The sequence below is a fragment of the Dermacentor albipictus genome, chromosome 3 (assembly GCF_038994185.2).
Source record: "Dermacentor albipictus isolate Rhodes 1998 colony chromosome 3, USDA_Dalb.pri_finalv2, whole genome shotgun sequence".
Taxonomy (NCBI): domain Eukaryota; kingdom Metazoa; phylum Arthropoda; class Arachnida; order Ixodida; family Ixodidae; genus Dermacentor; species Dermacentor albipictus.
The window spans coordinates 100,851,031-100,872,998 of NC_091823.1; the positions used below are offsets into that span (position 1 = coordinate 100,851,031).

At 44.3% G+C, this 21,968-nt stretch overlaps 1 protein-coding gene across 1 annotated transcript; it reads right to left on the reverse strand.

The window, feature by feature from the left end:
* Positions 1–1,285: 1,285 nt before the first annotated feature.
* On the reverse strand, positions 1,286–21,905 carry mRpS14 (mitochondrial ribosomal protein S14). Its single transcript, XM_070535822.1, has 3 exons — positions 21,749–21,905; positions 21,278–21,439; positions 1,286–1,734 (listed from the first exon to the last, which is right to left on the reverse strand). Exons 1-3 carry the CDS (start codon positions 21,809–21,811, stop codon positions 1,552–1,554), a joined length of 408 nt encoding a protein of 135 aa, XP_070391923.1. The 5' UTR covers positions 21,812–21,905; the 3' UTR covers positions 1,286–1,551.
* Positions 21,906–21,968: the final 63 nt, after the last annotated feature.

Here is a 21,968-nt window from a genome sequence, read left to right on the forward strand (position 1 = left end):
ACAAAGCAACAAGAATGCCTGAATCCACAAGCACGGAGGTAAAGACAAATCCATGCACAATACTATAACTACAGTGTACTAGAATATAAGGCTAGTGGGCTCAGCGGCGCCGGGTGCTCGCTGTGCAAATTCGCGGCGTCTCTTCTTTGCATGTGTAGCAATATGCGCTTTTCCTGTGGCACACCAGGCATCGCACTGTCGATTTCAATGTAGAGCTATGTTTCCAAGTTGACATCGGCGGATTCGCCTCTCCCCGCTGCCACTAGTGTGCAGTGAGCACACTACCCTTATATTCTAGCACTCTGTACTTTAACTATACCATCATTTCCATAGTGAGTGAACGATTGCAGCGCTACAGCTCCCTATAGTAATTATTCTAGGAAACTCTATGCTACAAAGCAAGCTCAATATGGTTTCCTTGCGTCTTTCCGATTTGCCATTACCATCCCAGAATGACCCTCTCGCCCCCTCCGCAAAAAAAAAAGAAAAAAAAGAAAAAAAGAAAGAAGCCAGTGCGTGAGAGCAGCTCGCATGGTTGTGCAGAGATGCAAAAATGAAAAAACGGGCGACGCCGCCTTGAAGTTCCCGCACCACCTTGCTTTGACGTCATGAATCTTTACGGCGTCTGCTCGCGGGCATATTAATTTTTTTACCGGTACAGATGAACTACTGTATTTTGAAGGGCGTAAAGAATGAACTTGGCAAGTTTTGACAACTTTTACTGTGCCACAACGACAAAAAAAGCGAAAAATAATTCAGAAATTTGTGACGTCACACTGATGTACCATAGCTGGGCTTTCGGCGAGAAAAAAAATTAAATTTGACCTTTATTTTCTGATAAACGATCTCTTACCGCGAAATTAACGAATATATAGTCTTGAAAAGAATAGTTTTTTTTTTCAATCTAAACTGATCAAGTTGTTCTCTCTAGTGTCTATTTAGGGTGGGCGATACGGGTACTGCAGACTCTGGGTCCCGTCTCTGACATGCACATAGACGGGGACACATTTATCACATATGCAAAAAAAAAAAGTTTTCGCAAGGTTTGATACATAATGAAAAAGCATAACATATATTTAATTACGACAATATCCACAGCTCTCGGTATCAGTTTCGATTGCCGAGGATATGGAGGCCAGCGTGACGTCCCGTTCCGGTGGCGCTCCGAAGCACTTGGAGATTGACGGTCACGTGACTACCTCGATTCACGTCATGGAAATGACCTCCACGCTTTCCGTTCAGCGATTTACACGCACTACAGTCACCAAGAAAACATAGAAAGTAATACTCGTGGAATTCTAAACTTTATTCCTGGCACGTCCACACGACACATACTTCTCCGCATACTTTTTTTGAGGCAGCGCGGTGCGTGACATGTACATGCACGAAGGCACTACTTGCGGACAGTCCGCGGTGCCAGGACTACACAAGGGGCGTAAAACGGCCACATATGCTCGCGTTATAGCAACCGTGCACTTTGTACAACGCGTGCCTCAACTACGTAACAGTCTCAACAAGGTCCGGTCTGCAGCGTATCGCGGGTCACCCCCGCTACCACATGGCCCTCTGCACCCCGGACAGGTAGTTGTAGTCGGCCAGGTGCCGGAACATCATGCGCGACACCCGCCAGGGCCGCACGAAGCCCCTCGCCCGAGACGTGATCACGCAGCGACCATGGAAGCGCGTGTAGCAGCTGTTCAACGGCAGGGCTGCGATCTCCTTGTCAGCAATTTCCTGCAAAATAGAAGAAAGAGGAAGAAAGGATTATGCAGATCCTACGCACTGTGGGGAATCGATGCATGCGAAGCTATCTGTTCTGTTTGCGTTCATTGACGATACTGCCGGCGACGTCGACGGCATACGACGGTTCGTGGTGCGATGTTAAATGCTACCTTGCGTGCACCACTTGTGTTTGTCTACGTACAGTGCGCAGAACAGTCAGCGAGACGTGTTTTCTCGAGGCGTTGCTGTTGCGCCATTGTACTACGTATAGGTTGCGAGAACGTTTGCACTGTCATTCCCTCGCACGGCGCATCGCATCGGGGTCTGAAGTGTTGATACGCTGGACGGCCGCTTGCTTATTGTCATTTTCACGCTGCGGTGCTTTAATGCGGCAAAATGTTGCCACGTCTATAGTAGTTGCGCTTTTTGTTGTTGTTGAAGAGACCCCCAACGAATCAGTTGTTACGTATAAAGATGCACGGGAATGACTATGTGCAAGTATATTTATAAGGGCATATATGCATGTAGCACTGCCAAGAACGAACAGTCCGTTCCAGGTTATAACGTCGTCGTCCTCATCGTCCCTTCAATCATGATAGGCCTGCTTCAATTGGCAAATGACAACTGTTCCATGGCATTACCCACGGTGGGAGAAGCTCCGTACCGGAGCTCTAAAGGGAGTCGTCGGAACAGTGGGTAGATCTCGAGCCTCGATACGTGAACGACGTCACAGGACGGAAGTCTAGACGACGAGCTGGGACTGACAGGGGCAATCTATAGATAACAAGTGTCACCTGGCTCAGCACACTGTATGGTCCCGTGTACCGGGAAACAAGCTTTTCGGACAAGCACACACGGCGGGAAGGGGACCAGAGAAGCACAAGCACTTTCTGACGGCGCATGTCCCTTCGTCGCGATCCTCTCATTTATGTATAAGCTGTCACGAACGAAGAGTGGAGAGGCTGTTACTCGCTTGTTTCGTCACGGCGTTGGCTTTACGCATTCTCTGTCTCCTCTTTCTAACATTCTATCTCCCCTTTGGGCTGTCGCGCTTGAGTACAAAGGTAAGCGCTGCAGCTCCTGCAATGCTTTCGCGGGGGCCTGGGACTCGCAGCCATCCAGAGGGCATTGTGCCGACACCCAGGGAATGCCCGTGGAAAGGCCTCAAGACACTTGTCCCGCGCCCCTGCCATGTACATTATACAAGCTCTCAACCAAACCACTACCCGACAAGGCGAGCAAGACAGCAACGGCAGCAGTTCAAAAATGGAAGGAAGAGGAAATAAAGCTTCGATTTAAAAACGATTAAAGAATGTGGGGAAAGAAGTCGGTTAACTAACGCCTTAAATCACCTTCCATAACAGAAAATACAACGACAATCAACTATACAGTAGTTTGCTTCGGCAACCTCTTCCCGGCCGATATACAAAACCTGCAAGTGCACTTCTCCACACGCCTCGTTGGACCTAACCAAGATGGCGGCCCTCGGACTAGTAAAAACATGGCGCCTGTGACGTGTTTCCGGCTCAGCAACAGCTTGACAACTGTGAGAATTTGTCATGTTGGTCGAAATGAAAAAACCACAGTTTAGAGTGATAAAATCGAGCATTCCGTTTACAATCTAAGTAGAATTATAATTTTAAATTGGCGCAGGAAGTCGCAAGAAAGCAGAAAGAGGCGTGAACTGGCAGTGAAACCTTGGTACTTCAGATGCAGTCAATGAAATTACTGTACGTAAGCCGTCTGTTACTAAGTGCCGCATACTTATCGCTTAAAATCGCAGTAATTATGTTACAGAGGCGTTTGCGCTTTCATTTATGTGTATTACGAACCATAAAAAAAAAACTTCACTCTAACGAGCGGCTCTGCCTTCACGCCGACGAGCGAAGCGGCAGAGACACAGTGTGACATGGTGGCGCACATGAGTGCTTTATTGTACGCGCGCGATTTAGCGAGCGAGTACTCCGAGTTCTGTGGTCCCTTCCTGAGATTCAAAACGCCATCGATTAATCGTGCCGACAAGGGGTGCGCAAAACAGCAAGAACAACACTGTTGACACAGCCTTGCTTGCAGTGGCGAAAAAAAAAAAAAAGTTGCAATGACGGTCCACACCGTGACCGCGGGTTACGCGCAAGCGTATACCGGTGCTATTCCCTTTCTCTGCATTGAACGTAGAATGTTTTAAAAATGCTTTGAATGTGTTTAAGTGTCGCGTTTATTTTTCTTCAATGCTTATCTTAGAGCGCTGCTCATGGGCGCCCGTTCCTAGGTTGGGCGTCGGCGTAAGGGCCGATTTACGCTCGAGCCGCCCAACGCCGCAAGCCGCACCGCACGCTTGCGGTCGCGCGAAAAATTACACGTATCCAGCACTTGTGCACAAATGACCATTTACACTGTGTGCACAGTGTATACCCTACACATTGTAAACCGAAATTTGTGCACAAGTGTTTGATACGTGCAATCTTTCGCGCGACCGCACGCGTGCGGTGCGGCTTGCGGCGTTGGGCGGCTCGAACGTAAATCAGCGCGAACGCGCTCGTGCCACAGCTCGCGAGTTCGTCTTGGTCCACAGCTGGCTCCGCTCTCGCAAGGCCGTTCCAGTGCCCACAAATACTGACTCAGTTGTTCGGCCACCAAAATAATGGTTAGAATCATCAGCTAAAATTGCTAAAAGTTTAGAACAGTGCTTACAACTCAGCTGCAGGTAAACTTCGTTGGGGCTCTGTCGGGGGATGATTTCTTAGAGGTAACAATGGAAGAGCTTCAGCACGTTGTTCAACTGCTCCCTGGCACAGCTCCGGGCCCACATGGCATTACATCAGGCTTGTTAAAAATGCTGTTTGTCCTCTCCCCGCTAGACCTCTCCAACATAAGTAATTACTCTCCCTCATGAACGCACGGATACCTTCTGACTGGAAACTCGCCAAAATAATCCCATCGCTTAAAAAGCAAGGAGCAGGAACGAATATAGAAAATATAAGGCCAATCGCACTAACCTCGAATGTTGCAAAATTAATAGAAAGAGTATGGTACATTCGTATCATGAAATCTGCCTTGCGTTACACTAATAAAATGGCTACTATTAAAATTGGTTGTCAGTACCCTTTAGGTCCCTGAAACGGTTTAGACGAATTTTGTAGACGCGTAGGGTTCAGCTACAGTAAAACATTAGCGTCACAATTTAAGTAAAGCGTCTTACATTAAGAGAGCTACGGACGATTACAAATTACTCTTCCCTAGCCATGTTTTATCTCCCCAACTCGTTCGCCGAGTGGTCGGGACTAAGCTGCGCCTTCACTGGCTCTGTGTCATGATGCGACTTTGCAGCCCAACAAGGGAAAATAAAGCTCAAGCCGAACACTGTTCTGACTTCGGGGTGGAGGACGAAAGACGGACTCTTTCCGCAGACGAAGAAGAAACGAAAAGCTTCATACAATATTTACAGATAGTGGACGATAGCGTACAGGTAGCAAGAGCGCATCAGACCGGCGGGGCGGCTACAAGCGAACCTCTCCGCCCTCAGGCCGATTCTCCCTTAAACCCCTTCGGCGACTCCTCGTTTGGGCGACCTGTCGTCAGCAGGAAGGGTGATGACCTCGCCCGCGTCAAATTCCTGATTCGACGCGGAGATGACTGGCATTCCTTGAAGTCGCCCCCCGTGTCGAATTCTTGATTAGTCGCGGAGAAGTGGGAGCTCTCGGCGCCTCGTGCTAGCCACGTGGTCGCCACGTGGTGCTCGTACTATGGCACAACAACACTGACCTCGCAGCTCGCCTCAACGCGGAGCACGTTGTAACACAAGCAGACGACACTTACCGTGTGCCGGAAGTGCTTGAGGATAAATTGTCATTGTGTATTCTCCTTCTGTCACTTTTTTTTATAGAAACAAGGTACCCGACATTTCAACTATTACGGACAACATTCGTTCACTTTAATGTTGGAAAAATTATCGATGATGCTACCTGGATGGCCAATCGGATAGCTCGCCCAGCTGACGTCACGTGCGCGAACTATAGATTGTAAAGGGGCGGCTGAAAACTCAGCGGAGCGGCCCCGCTGTGATCGGTAGCGATGAACATTTTTAAAACCTTACAATAAATTACAAGCTTTACGCGGAGCGCTTAAGTGTGTCAGTTAATGACCAGCGGGACCTATCCTAGCACCTCAGCACGCTTGTCCAAACTCGTTTCAGGGTGCCTTGAACGCCGCGCGATTCCGTGTCGAGAATGTGGCTGAACACAAAATAACTGCGGTAAATGCCGGAAATTTATTTAGGGCGTAATGCTGCGAACAAACCATTCTGATAAACTAGAAATGGCTATGAAGTTACAACTTCCATATGTCGTTTAACAGAGAACGTAGCGCGTAGCAACTGCTTGCAGTAATTTGCTCAACAAGTAGGAATCACCCATGGCTCTTTATATTCGGGGTCTCCAATACTGTTATGTTCTTGCAGGCTAGCCAAAGGAATTACAGTACTTTTATACCGCCAACACAGCCAGTGGGGCTTAGTTGGTAGAGCACGGCCGGAGTGTAAACCCACGTAACAGACGTGGACGAAAGAAAGAGCGACACACATATATGAGCTAGCATGTTTACGCGCTCGCAATGCTTGACTTTGGTATACATCACCCGACAGCGCACCACGAGTCCTATCTGTCGGATCACATTTACAAAGACAAGTAGTAGGGGCACCTCACGGCCACGTGTCAGCGATAGCAATAACCTTTGCGCGGCGCGGAGGCACGAGAAAGTATAAGGCACGCGTTGGAAAAGGCAGCGAAGAAATGTACAGACAGAAAAGCTCACTGTTTATACCGGAACCCTTCCGCGCAAGCCCGCGTTGTTTTTACGCTGAGCTGCACTCATCGCACGTGTCGTTGCTATAGTGCCGCTCGTACCGAACTCCCGCTCTTTGTATCTTTATCGCGTTTTGCATTCTCCCTATACGTATCGCCAGGTGGGCAAAGTGTCAGCGGCCGTCCATTTCTCTTAAGAAGCCGAGCGAGTGAGTGAGGTTAGCCTTTCAGAGATGATATACGAGTTTTACTGGCAAAGGGGGCCCATTGTGTGGCCAAACAGCGTCAAGACGTACAGAAGTTGAACTGTACGTGAATACAAGATATCCGCGTAAAATGCGCGCATAACCGCATATGGCTACACGTTGCACATGCGTGGTCGACACACATTGATAATTACAATAAACAGCTAATGGGGAAAAATGAAAATTGCCAACTGTTCTCACATTACAGGGAAAAACGTCATGTTCAGTGTTCCACTCCATATCAAAGGGAGTGGAAAGTTAACACAAAACCAATAATTGCTCCCTACGGCGAGTTAGAACGTGAGCGGTGTAAATATACCAAGTATTAGTAATGTTGAATAGTAGACCTCGTCGAACATGATTATAGATATGGGATACGTGCACGGAAGTCTCTCTCCAGTGATGGCAGCACAGTAGCACTGGAAGGTCATGACATAGTGAGACGCTTTGTTCAGCCACGACGCGGCAGAAAGTATTTTGCATGGGTGTTGTCGTCGAAGGAAATTTGCCTCCGTGTATAAGGATGCAAGCTGCTGCCGAGACGGTGCTAACGTAAACTTGTGTCGCCGCGTACTGGCAGCTGTAGAAAGCACCCGCTCAGGGAGGGTTGCCTGCGCGCTGTCCGCTCCTCTGGAACACACGGCAGTTCTTCCTCAACAGCGACAGCTTGCATCCCCGTAAACGAAGGCAAACTCGCATTTTTCTTTCTTAAAAAAACTCCGCCAAGTGTTACAGTAAACGACATACACTCCAAAATTTGATCTTTCTGCGAAATTTGAACAGGAGCAACGCAACGCAGTAAGAACAAAATTTTTTTCCCCAAGATTTTAAGTGAAACACGCACGTTATCCTATATTTGTGACCCCCAAATCAAAACAATGGCATGTTGAACTACCTGCAGTATATACGAGGCCATAGTAGAAAATTTCGACCCGCCCTGATGCTCTGGTGTAAATGAGGTGATGTGCAATAAGGAACAAATGCGTCGCCTAACCATAACAGCTCATCTTGGGAAGAGAGCAGAGACGGGGAAAACGTGCCTCTATGGCACGATGACCGTTTTCTTGGACTTAGCATTTCAAGGCAGAACGGATGGGAAGACATTCGCATGTCTGCACGAATGTGTACAGTCGAGCGCTCCTCTACAACAAAGTGACCTGTATAATGAAGGAATAATTCTGTCCGAACCGTGAGCTGGGCTGTGCGCGACCTTTACAACGAAGTGACCTGTACAACGAATTATTCTGGAGCCGACAAGCTCTTCGTTATAAAGGCGTTCGACTGTAACAGCTTATACTCGAGTGGATCAGTCAAAAAAAGACACACGAATGAATTAAATCCTGCCCATATATATTTTTTTTCAATCCGTGCCTTCTTTTTGTTTTGTTGCCTCACGCTGTCCAAGTTGTACCCGCCTTTTCAGCAATCGGGACAACAGTGGTATTTGAACGGTAGCTTATCATTCAAGCAGCTGCGCAACGTGGGGCCCAAACGCAACGCACACCGTGCAATACTTCGAGCAGTACAGCGGCCGCTACGAACGCTGCTTCTATACGTAGTATATTTGAGCGTGCCGGCTTTCTAATCCGTTCCTGACCTTCCACAAACACGCACAGCAAGAGAAAAACTCGCCGGTGGACACGGCACTGACACGCCCTACTTCGGACGGCGGCGAACTTGAACCTGTTTCGCCGGACTTAAAGAAAAAAAAAAAAAAGATGGCGCATAAAAAAATAAAGGAAACGCCGGCGACGCACTCTGCGGCCTATAATGCACCGCGCGTTGGCCCAGTCTCGATCAAGCGCGTCACTTACCGCATACCAAGCGGCGCATCGGAAGAATGAGTGATGCGAATGCCAGCCTTCCGCCGTCTGGGCTCCGACAACACAGTGCGCGCAGCTCATGAGCGAAATCGCTGCGTTCGTCGGGAATAGATTTAGGCCCGCGGCAGCGTCTGCCTGTGTCCGTTCTGTATAGCCTGCGTCTTGTTAGTCATCAATGTTCACGTGATACGAAAAAAAAGTAAAAGGAAAAGGACCGGAGAAAAATTATTCGTGGTACCCGTGAGATTCGAACCCACATAATTCAGACGCCAGCACGTTATTCCACAATGCACCTCCGTATGCGATATGTTCAAGGTTAGTGGCTGTACCTCTCGCATCTTAACGTATGTGGGCTAGAGAAATTGCTTTTTCGGTTAGAAAAAATATTTTCTGAGGTGCGGTAACCCATTGCGTTCTTAAGAGAAAGCTTGAAGGCATCACACTGCGATGACAATAAAGAGACAGTGAATGATAAAGTTAGTGGTAAAGTTAGTGTACAGGAACAAGGTCAGGTGGTTAGATGGGCAACCATAGCCCCCATTTCATGCATCTTTTGTATGAAAGCATGTGCTGCACTCAGAGTACAGGAGGACGTGTAATTTATTCAATACTTTGTTCTTAAAATGTGCATGACAGAAAATACTTTGAATGTCTGTCGGGGTTAACTCTTTCCTTACCATGGGAAAACTGGCCACTTTGTGAAGGTTTTAGCAATGAGATTTTTAGCACTATTATCACGGTTACAATGTCATGCTATGTATCAATCGAAACCCAAATAATTTTACTTTCTAAAGATTTTAATTTTAGAAACATATGCTAGGGCGAATATCCAAGTTATTTGTGAAAAAATAAACTTATTGAGAAATGGATAAAGCATTTGCATCAGTGTGTTCATAACATAAAAAGAAGTAATAAAGAAAAAAAAACACAAATATAAAAAAAAATGCTTTCCCCACCAATTGCCTATATTAACGTGTGAAAGTTTCAACGTTCTAGGTCATAAGGAACATGAGATACCAAAAATAAAGCTGTTTTCTACTAAGTGAAAACTGCCTATAGTGGGGTTCTGAGGGTCTCCACCGTTGCCTGTACAAAAATTTGGTGACATCCATTCATCCTTGAAGTCCCTGATGTTACATGCGTCCAAAGAGTCACCTGAGGATGCAACAGACTGCACAGAATGAACTGTATGAGTGCGCGTCCTGCAAGGACCAAATTGTGGTCTGCAATATGTCATAAATAAAATAAAATAATAATAAAGAAAGAATCGCAAGACGTCCTTCGCGCAAAGGTCCGGCGACTGAGAGGACTGCCATCTTCGCGATCAGGTGAGAACCATGCTCTTTGTACTGCCATTTGAAAAAAAAAAAAAAAAAAGGGGGGAACGAAATAAGAAGAAAAAAAAAGCTACTTAGGAAGCAACTTTAATTCTTATACAATAAACCATAGATGGCACAGCATGTTTTCAGCAGCGTCAGTAGTTTAAAATTTTTGCATGACGCGTATAGCACATATATGACTCATGCTCTATGGGCGTGGTAAGGAAATAGTTAAGCCAATATTACTGTGTAATGCACTATGTTCACTGTGCTCAAACTTGAGTGATTTCTTGCCATGCAACTTGAAATGGCGCTGCAAACTTTCTTCAACACGACAAAAAGAACCTACTTAGTTGCTTAGGTAATGCATTAATTAAAAAAAATATGCCCAAATTCTTGTAAATGCACTTCAGTGCCCACAACATTGCTCTAAGGACTGCCTCCTTCAACCTTTTAAAACTCGCACCATCTTTCCGTACTGCTGAGCAGAAGTAAACAGAATGGGCCATTGCCTGCCCTTGGCAGGATGAGGAAGTGGCTATGAAAAGAAGAAAGCTGCGGTAATTAACAGTCTCAGATGCAGATAGACACTTTATCCGCGGTTCTGGCGTAAGGGAATCGGAAAAGAAGAGAAAGAGTGGACATTATCAACCTTTTCGCCTGCGTCTGCATGGTCCGCAGTATACATCAGTATATATACTGTGGCGAGGAAAGCATATGTGGCCTTGAAGAAGACAAGTCCACTTGCCGAAACGTTGGCTCCTGCTATCACTTAGTTCTTGTTTTGCTTATCGTCTAGAATTTTCATCTCACACCTTCCCCACGTTTTCTCTTTACCTATACAGAGTGATGAAAAGTAGTGGAAAAACTATTGAGAAAGGACAGGAAAGACGTATTATTTTAATAGTTAACTTCCAGAAGTGGCTTATAAAGAGATCTTGAATATACAAACGATAAGCTGGAATACGTAGGCTCGGCTGTTAACTTCCAGAAGCAGCTTATAAAGAGATCTTGAATACAAACAATAAGCTGGAATATGTAGGCTCGGCTGTTTACTTCCAGAAGTGGCTTATAAAGAGATCTTGAATATACAAACGATAAGATGGAATATGTAGGCTCGGTTGTTAACTTCCAGAAGCAGCTTATAAAGAGATCTTGAATACAAACAATAAGCTGGAATATGTAGGCTCGGCTGTTAACTTCTAGAAGTGGCTTATAAAGAGATCTTGAATATACAAACGATAAGCTGGAATATGTAGACTCGGCTGCCATGTTCATAACTTGCTTACTGCAGCCCATCTTAAGAGTTCCAGCAGTAGTGGAATGAATACGTACAGCAAGTAAAAAAAATAATCACAATTGTACAGGCATGTAATCAACATGGACACAAACAAATTAAAAATAACAATGCAGGAAATTAAACGTGGTCAATTGTGTCTAAAAGGCAGTCCATTGGTAAGGCTTGTACGTCAGCTGATCATGAATTCCAACGATCAATGATTCTCCAAAAAAAGCTACTTGAAGATACTAGTATGCACAAAGAAAGGCATGAAATTAAGCTCACGAAAATTCCTTGTCCCAGAGGGCCTGGCAGGTGTTAAGTATTTCATGTTAGGTAGACAATAAGAATCGATACTAACACAATGAAGTAATTTTAATGACTAAACAGTGCGGTATGAGGAGAGGCATGCGAGGTTTAGCTAGGACAATGCTATCTCTCTTTCCCATCTGTTTTGACCGACATGAGTGTGGCAATGGTGCTAGCAAGTAGTGTTTATTTTGCGAAATAAGTACATTTACTATGTACTGTTGTGTTGCTGCTTACCAGCCCATGTGATCAAGCAATATGTTAGAGGTATCGCATATGAACAGTGCATACACTACCGAAACAAGCTTGGCTATGTCTTCTTTGGTGCACTGTCCCACCAACCTTGTGCTCTTTTCTTCAATCTAAGCAAAATATACTGGATTTCTAAAGTGATCCCCCTGTGAACCTTTTTCTATTTCACATACAGCTCAAACATGGTGTCGAGTTATATAAGAGGTGCAGAAAACAGAAATTCTCACCTAATCAATACACCAATTGATTGCATCCATCAAGTGTTTTACTGTTTTAAAACTAACAGCATAAGTAATATTTCTCTACAGCAATGTCTCACATGCTGTGCAACTTGGCATCTGACAGGCAATACTTCTACACAAAGAAAATACAATTATTAATGACTTTATTAACTTATTATTAGAATAAATATATCCAGCTGTTAATTACACCAAAAATGACTCCAGAATAGATTTCAGTGGTTCATCCGAGTACCTGGCCATCAAGACTAAACATTAAACACTTGCTTCGTAGACTTCTCATGAGAGGCTAACCGTATAGATAAGTGACAATGTACCATAACAGACTGCAAGGGACATTGTTCAGATTTATTCATTCGTTATAAGCCTCCACACGGTCTACAAATCACTGCAGCACGTGTTGTGAACATTGTTCCTGCAAGGAAGTTTAGCATTGCAATGTAGGACTAGCTCGACAAAGGCCATGGTGAAAGTCCACAGTGCGAAAGCAAACCTAAGGGTGTATCATGCCTGTATCCATCGTAGTGTATAGGGTGTTTTTTTTTAACCTGCACCAAATGTTTAAAAAATGCCTGTGTTAGTACAATTCTAATCGTTGATCCAATATACTCAATGAGGTGGCCATTACTTCTACGAGAAATAAATATACTTAACTGAAGAAATAGCATAATTACACTAACTATCCTTTTAATTAATTACTTTATGGCCCTTATTCCAAACTACTAATTATAGCTAGCGAGTATGCAAGACATATAGACAGAACAAATTCTGAGGATGGCACCAGTTTTTAGATATGTGCCGTCAAACTTGCGGTAAAAATGTGCTGTTGTTCCACCTACTTTTAAAGAAGACGCTGTTTTATACATTGAAGCACAAAAGCAACTGGCATTTCATCGGACACGTTGAAAATTGATATCTCGAAACTGGTGTAGTCCTGAGAATTCATGCCAAGTTCACATGCCTTGCATACTCACTAGCTCAAACGTGTAGATTGACATATGTGCTGTAATGTAACTAATTAAGTTAATTAGCATAACTAGCTAAATTATTCAATTAGGTATTTTAATTTCTAGTAGAAGTAATGGCCACCTCATCGAATAATTTAGATCAACGGTTAGAACTGTGCTATCTGCCGCAGGCAATTATTAAAAATTTGGAGCAGCTAAATAAGGACACTGTGTAGCTTAGGTATTTCAAACTCAAGATACGTGCCGGAAAAAAAAAGAGAGAGAGAGAGAGAGAGAGAGAGAGAGAGAGAGAGAGAGAGAGAGAGAGAGAGAGAGAGAGAGAGAGAGAGAGAGAGAGAGAGAGAGAGAGAGAGAAGAAGACGACATGGCTTCCAGTAAGCAGCATTCAAGGGGCCCTGGAACATTTTAATTATGTTGCCTCACGAATCTCCTGCCTTAAACATATTTAAAAACTCACAAGCACAAGCGAAGTTAGACAATTATCACACTGATCAAAGGCTTTCTCTCTCCTTTCATTTCCACTAGCGCTGGAAGCTACACAGAGGAGACGGCGAGGGTGCGTAAGGTTGAATGGCTGGGCAAGACGGTTCGTGGCGGCTCCAGTATCCATACAACGCTTTTCATCACGGAGGCCCCCGCGAAGCAGACGCAGCAATGCGCAACTGTCGTGTGTAGACCGGCAGTGCAAAGATGAAATGGTTTTTGTCTTTTTGAGATTGCAGACACAAATCTTTCACTTATTTAACTCAAGCAACCTATACTTGTATAACTGATAATGTTCTGACGATCGCAAAATCAGCCAGCAGCTGTTGCGAGTCCAGCTGCTTGCAATAATGCTGTATGACAACAATCCGGAAGCGAGAGCAAGTGATTTTTTCTTGCTTTTGAGATGAGATTGTGAATTCACTGCTGCATACAATGCAATATTTCGCTCCCATGTCCACAGGAGGATTGTTAATACATCAGAAACATTCTCTTATCATGTTCAAAAAGTGCTTCAGTGCACCTTTATGCCATTTTGTAAGAGAAGGCAAGCTGATATAGGGCTTTGAGAACTTGTAAAAGGAGGGAGAGGCTGAAACTTCAGCTAGGCCATGTGGGCCTCACACAAGGGCTCTGTCGCCTGCATGTTTGACAACCCAGTGCAGGCTTAGCTTATTTAGCTCTGCCAGAAAGGAAAAAAAAAGGGTTTTGCTAAACGGGTCAATGCTGGACATCGAGCTGGAAAATCCTGTCATTTACAAATGTGTGAATCTGAATAATAAACAGTGCCCTAATTGTTGTTCCAGGTGGAATCAGCATTAGAATCTTTGAGGTTGCATGCGTGCATAGTATGCGTTACTGTTAAAAAGAAAACCGTCTTAGCATTTTGGCATTGATCACAGCTAAGTTTTCTGTTAAAGACTTTGGTTTATCTAACACGGCACATCAAGCATTTTACGTGTTTCCTTTAAGAATCGGTCGCATTCTACATATGCCAGCTGTAGTGAAAGTTTTTAACATCAATGATGTAAAAAGAAATGTTATTTAATAAATTATTTTGTGATTTTGCAGTTGCAGCCTCAAGCTGGTGAACACTGTAAAGTTAGGCCTGCACTCCTTGACAGACCATTTTCTAAATTTGCAAGTGCACTCACTCAAACTGTACATGTGACCATCAGCTGGTGGCTAAGGTGACCAGTCAAATCAAGATGAAGTGTGAAATGTGCATGCTGGTGCTTCACTGTTACATTATTCCCACATACCATTCCTATTCCTAATCTACCAGCCAGATTTCATTGATATTTTTTGCACTGAAAAATTTTTTGCCACTGTTAAAACATTCTGAAAGTCTTAATCATTGTGCTTTATTTGTTACATGCTACAACGGTGTACTTTATCAAGTATGCTGGGGCTTTATGGGAGCAAAACCTGATACAGCTCCTGGAAGTTTTGTTATATTTTGAAACTTCATATAACAGAAACGCATAGAATGAAGAGTCAAGCCAAACTTCATACAGGCCCGGTTATTCTGCTGATGGCACAATTAGCATTTTAGTGGCAATTATTCACTGTTATGAAGTTTTGCTATTTAAGTGTGCATGAGGCTCGGAGCAGGAGCTTTGGCGCTTGAAAGTAACCTGTGGCTTGACGAACCAACCGACTGAGCTATATTTCTGGGCAACATTCAAGGGTCACGAGTTCAAATCACATGTTATGTTCCTTTTTTTCTTTCTTTCTTTTTAATGTCTTTTCCTTCATTTTATCACTGTACGGAAACCCTCTTAAAAAAAAAAATTATATATATCCTCAATTATGTATGGCCACACATGTGCAGGTCATAAATACCAGGTTCTCTAGCCGAGTGCCATCCGTGCGGTATAACCGAGCTCAGAGTGGTACACCTTGACTGATCAAATAGGTCACCACTGTAGGTTAAATGAGGCGTACAACTCCTGCGGGATCCGCCGTGGTTGCTCAGTAGCTATGGTGTTAGGCTGCTGAGCACAAGGTCGCGGGATCGAATCCCGGCCACGGCGGCCGCATTTCGATGGGGGCGAAATGCGAAAACACCCGTGTACTTAGAATTAAGTGCACGTTAAAGAACCCCAGGTGGTCGAAATTTTCGGAGTCCTCCACTACGGTGTGCCTCATAATCAGAAAGTGGTTTTGTCATGTAAAACCCCATAATTTAATTTTTAATTTAACTCCTGCGGGGACGTTAGAGTATCCGTCTCCCGTGCAAGAGGACCGTGATTCAAATCCCGGTGCCGCGCAATTCTCCACCGGAAAATACAAAAAAAAAAAAAAACGTGTGTTGAGAAAATTGCACAAACAGGCCTGGAGTGCGGCCTGATCCCGGTGACCAGAACCGGTAACGCACTCTCTCACCAGAGCAGGATTGGCCACCCTGGTGCAGTACTTGGCCACAACCTCCCATATGAATACAACAATCAAACCCCGGCCCTCAGTCCCCAGCAGCCGCGAAGCAACTGACCACGGCGGCGGTCAGATCTGTGACGCTGCAGAGGGTGCTAAGAATACCTGGCTCCGGACAGGCCGCCATTGGAATCTGAACCTGGCAACGTTTAACGTTAGAACGCTATCTAAGTGAGGGGAGTCTAGCAGTGTTATTGGAGGAATTAGAGAGTAGTAAATGCGATATAATAGGGCTCAGTGAGGTTAGGAGGACGAAAGAAGCATATACAGTGATAAAAAGCGCCTATGTACTGTGTTACCGGGGCTTAGCGGAGAGACGAGAACTAGGAGTCGGATTCCTGATTAATAAGGAAATAGCTGGTAACATACAGGAATTCTATAGCATTAACGAGAGGGTGGCAGGTCTTGTTGTGAAACTTAATAAGAGGTACAAATTGAAGGTGGTACAAGTCTATGCCCCTACATGCAGTCATGATGACCAGGAAGTCGAAAGCTTTTATGAAGACGTGGAATCGGCGATAGGCAAAGTCAAAACAAAATACACTATACTGATGGGCGACTTCAATGCCAGGGTAGGCAAGAAGCAGGCTGGAGACAAGTCAGTGGGGGAATATGGCATAGGCTCTAGGAATAGCAGAGGAGAGTTATTAGTAGAGTTTGCAGAACAGAATAATATGCGGATAATGAATCCCTTTTTGCGCAAGCGGGTTAGCCGAAAGTGGACGTGGAGGAGCCCGAATGGTGAGACTAGAAATGAAATCGACTTCATACTCTGCGCGAACCCTGGCATCATACAAGATGTAGACGTGCTCGGCAAGGTACGCTGCAGTGACCATAGGATGGTAAGAACTCGAATTAGTCTAGACTTGAGGAGGGAACGGAAGAAACTGGTACACAAGAAGCCAATCAATGAGTTAGCGGTAAGAGGGAAACTAGAGGAATTCCGGATCAAGCTGCAGAACAGGTATTCGGCTTTAACTCAGGAAGCAACTCAGTGTTGAAGCAATGAACGACAATCTCATGGGCATCATTAAGGAGTGCGCAATAGAAGTCGGTGGTAACGCCGTTAGACAGGATACCAGTAAGCTATCACAGGGGACGAAAGATTTGATCAAGAAACGCCAATGTATGAAAGCCTCTAACCCTACAGCTAGAATAGAACTGGCAGAACTTTCTAAGTTAATCAACAAGCGTAAGACAGCGGACATCAGGAACTATAATATGGATAGAATTGAACAGGCTCTCAGGAACGGAGGAAGCCTAAAAACAGTGAAGAAGAAACTAGGAATAGGCAAGAATCAGATGTGTGCGTTAAGAGACAAAGCCGGCAATATCGTTACTAATATGGATGAGATAGTTCAAGTGGCTGAGGAGTTCTATAAAGATTTATACAGTACCAGTGGCACCCACGACGATAGTGGAAGAGAGAATAGCCTAGAGGAATTCGAAATCCCACAGGTAACGCCAGAAGAAGTAAAGACAGCCTTAGGAGCTATGCAAAGGGGGAAGGCAGCTGGGGAGGATCAGGTAACAGCAGATTTGTTGAAGGATGGTGGTCAGATTGTTCTAGAGAAACTGGCCACCCTGTATACGCAATGCCTCATAACCTCGAGCGTACCGGAATCTTGGAAGAACGCTAACATAATCCTAATCCATAAGAAAGGTGACGCTAAAGACTTGAAAAATTATAGACCGATCAGCTATTTCAGCTATTATCTAATTATAGACCGAGCCATGTTGCTTTTCTAGACTGACACAGTTAGATTTTATTTGGGCAAATGAAGACATTAAAGTTCATGATGGATGCAGGCATACAAGACTGAAGCATTCAGCATTACGTACAATGGTGTTTGAAATATACAACTTAACTGGTGGTATCCCTTGCGATGACATTCGATTTCTTGCATTATAAACCTATTGCATGCTTTGCTTGGTAACATGTCCATTAGTATTTACTGACTTATGAGATGGGGCCTGCATCTGTGTCCAAATTAAGGGTTACCTTCGTTTCAGTGCATAGCACATCTTGCTTGGCAGAGGAATATGCCTTGTCTTCGTCATTTTCTCTTTCCTTCCACGTATTTCCCAATTTTTAATAAAGTCTTGCATAAGTTCTCTCTATTTGTAGAAAATATTCATATCTGTATTTTTTTATTTATCTAAATTTACTGCAACAATGGTTGCAATTTTATTCACTGTGAAGACAAGAGCATTGACATCTTTGTAGGCAGCAAAAAAAGAGATTGATAGGAATAATAACAAAGTTGATGAGATCCTTGTTCTCTCATTGTACTTGCACCATCTTGAAGTCTCAGTAGCCAGCAAAAGAATACTTGGGGACATATACATAGAAAAATGTCATATGTGCTTTGAAAACAAGCAAGCTGTTCCAGCATACACCCGAGGCCAGCGTACTCTATAAAGTATGCGTGCATTCATTTTCTTGGAATGCTATAAAGATGCCTAGTATATGCAACATCATACATTCATCATCTACGGCATTCTTTTCTAAAACTTTCACACGAAAGTTAGGTTCCTGAAGCAAGCACTAAGCTTCATGAAAAATGAAAAGGCTACACGTACAGCAGTAGCTGCAATGTTCAGCACTTCTCTAAATTTGGTGATGAACAGATCAAAGACATCAAAGAGCTGACGAAAAAACTACAATGTGGTAGCCTTGACAAGGCTTTCCTTAGCAAAATGGTACCAAGGAAAAACAATATGTTGTGTTGTTGTGTCGTGTTGTCCACTTGTCTACTCTTGTGTCCTGTCTGCATGCCTCACCTCTTTTTTTGCATAATGTTGTGTTGATTTACTTTAAATATTGCACTGGGTGCTAACATTGGCAAATCCAGAAGGAGAGGAGGCTGGGTCACCCCTAACAATGCTGGCACTTTAGCACTAATAGTAAGCATGCAGCAATCCCCCTCCCCCTCTTTTTCCGTGTATATTGATCATGGCCTTTCATGGAGGCTGCTCTGGATCTGTCCCTGTGTGGTAATACGTTAAAAGCAACTGTGTTTGTGCTTACACGTAAATGTGCCCAGTTTAGTGGTTAGCTCTTGGATGTAAATGCCCAAATCTGATTAAGCAATTAAAATGATCCAATTAATTGGCCTAAAGTTTTTTGTTGATGCCCAGTTCTAGTGCCAATAGAATTCAGACCCAATACAGAATAATATCATGCTGCTGGCTGGAACTGCGAAGCAGACATCATACATGGGTAGTTTGGTACAGTTGGCAAAGAAAGAAATGCAGTTATACGCAATCCTGGCAGTCATCAAGTGCTTCAGAAAATGGCCCTAAACATGCAGGCACTCAAAAACATTCTATTTCATTAACCTAGCCATGAGTAACCTTGCACTAGTAACTAAAACTTATTTGGACAGAATGTCACATCGACACAGCTGGTGCCGGTAAATGTGATGTGGATATAATGGTTTGTGCAACACAGTTTATTAGTAGCTAAATTCAGACCAATCTGGCCTGGATTCCTTACTGCGCCTTTTATTAATACCTGTTCTGTAATAGAACAGCAGAAAAAAAAAGCGAAATAGGATTAAGCAAGTGCAAATGCTTGAGGACATTCTTGGTTGAGTGAAGATGTCCTGAATAATGTTTTCACTCATGGCCTGTTTCAGGAAAATTTTTTGAGTGTCCGTATGTTATTTTCACAGTTGTGACTATGCCATGAACTATGGGATGAGGGTCAGGAGCTTGCATAACTGAATTTCATTCATTGCGAACTGTATCAGTGTAGGCTTGCATCCCTTTTCAAAAGCAAACAGTTTCTTTGCCTTTTGGAAGTCTATTTCAAAACTACTGCTTGTATGTGCAGGACACTATATTTGGCTGAAAAATAAATATGTTCATGAGAGTGACAGTTGGGAAAGTTGGTACAGATAGACATAACAAAAGATTCAGTGGTAAATGCGAGAAAAATGTGTTAGGCGGTACTGCGTCACACCTCTCTGAAGTCCCGAATACATTATTTAAACCGAATTCACCACATTGCAAAGTGTTGTTCAGGAGCTCACTGGACACTAGCGTCATTGAGGAGCAAAGTGCAACTGTCGGTGTTCTGAAGCAGACCACCATTAGTTCCACTATATATATATATATATATATATATATATACACACACACACACACACACACACACATACATATAGTGCAATTGACACACACATGCTCTTCCAAGCTTTCCCATCCCCTCTCTACTTCTACTACGTGACCGGCTTCCTATGCTCCACACACATACACTTCTTTCCGCTTTGACACTCTTAATGCTGATGCATTAAAAACAAAACAAAAGAAAGGAACAGTGCAACTTTTACATTTACAGAGTCAGCACTGCTGTTCGGCTACTCTGTCTCCACCCATTTAAGAAGTCATTGTTTTATTTTTTCCGCCAAGAAATAAATATGCTAGCTTGTGCTTCCTTCATTTGCGAGAGCGATGTGCTGCATTATGTTGTCTCAGTTGTCGGATGAACTTATGACTGCCATAGTTCATTTGCCTCTTTAGTCAATGACTTCTCAATGTTCACACGCGACCACAACATGGTTCTATAGATGTGTTCATGTGGCCATTTCATTCAGATAAAATGAGCGGCTAGGAAACGGCCGTTGACACCGTTCCGCACCGGTCACTCAGGCGGCCCTAGAAATGAACACGGTACGATGATGGGAGCGCATATTCGTTTTCTTCAAGAAACGCATTTTAGGCCGATCACTATCGGCGATACTTTCCCCATTGCTCAGCCAGCCAATCAGCGCGCATTGAAAGTGACCGTCCGGGAATACGTCCCTAGGTTCACACGTGGCCACCCACAGCGATAGGCAATGAATGATAGGCAATGTCACTGTTCTTTTCTGCCAGCACGCTAGCTTCAATATACATTAGTTGTGCGGCGCCTCACAGCGATTGAACAACGTCGCGGTAACACCGGTGCCGCTTGATTTGTCAAACCGAATAAGATTCTCGCGAAACGACGGCGTACGCTTGCACATCCGTGTCTCACGTGGCGAGACGCGTCAGCCGACAGTCCGCCACGAGAGAAGCCTCTGCCGCGGAGACAAAAAAGAAAAAGAAAGCGAGGGGGCGGCGGCCTTTCCAAAAGTCAATAATACCGTCTGCCCCACTTTACTACACGCCAAACTTCGTTACTCGCACGGGAATAAGGCCTAAAGACGGCAGTATTATTGAGAATGTACTGCTCTCAGAAGAGCCTTACCTGAACAAACGCCGAAACGACACTAGCAGGAGAGAAATAAAATACAGCACTGCTACAGACAACTATGGGCTACTTCTACATCTTTTGTTTCCACGAACGCGACGCTTAGAACACAATGCGGGCGTGACCAACCTACATAAATAAGTTTAATCGAAGTGCCACAGTACCTGCAAACTTTTCGGCAGGATGTCATTCTTTCTCATGGAGTTGATATTTAACCTCAGACGCGCGTATTCTTTGACCGTTCTTCTCCTCTTGGCGTCTCGAGCCATTCGCCAGTCGGTGTACATGTTCCGAGAGGGCATTAAGGTCCCCAGTGGCGTGGCATTCTGCAAAGCGTAGCAAGCGTATCATTAACTTCACGTGCGTGGCTGCAAGAAAAAGCGTACAAGTGCGTTGCACGCAGTTTAAACGAGAATAAGAGCTGTTAGATCGTGCATGTCCCATGACGGGAGCGCAATAAAACACTTGCGACACATTTTGAAAGAAAATTTAATCGTGAGAAGCAAGTCGAACTCTCAAGACGCATCTTCCGATGCGCTCATAAGCGGCGATAGGGCTGAGCCACATGGCGTGTACGATTCGGGAGAGGTGTCAAGCAAAGAGTGAACGCCAAGCTGAACAAATGTGGCACTTGCCTGGCTTGGAAACTTCGCGCCTAACATAAATTTAACGGTATTGACGACTTTATTCATTGCCATATTGAGAAGAAACTGGGCGCCGGATCAATAAATGAACGACATGTACGCCGCCATCACATGTGCAAACCCTAAGTCCGCAGACAAATAATACAAACTAAACACAAACATAATTTTTATTAAACAAATAATAAAACGTTTTAGAATTTTATTGTTATAA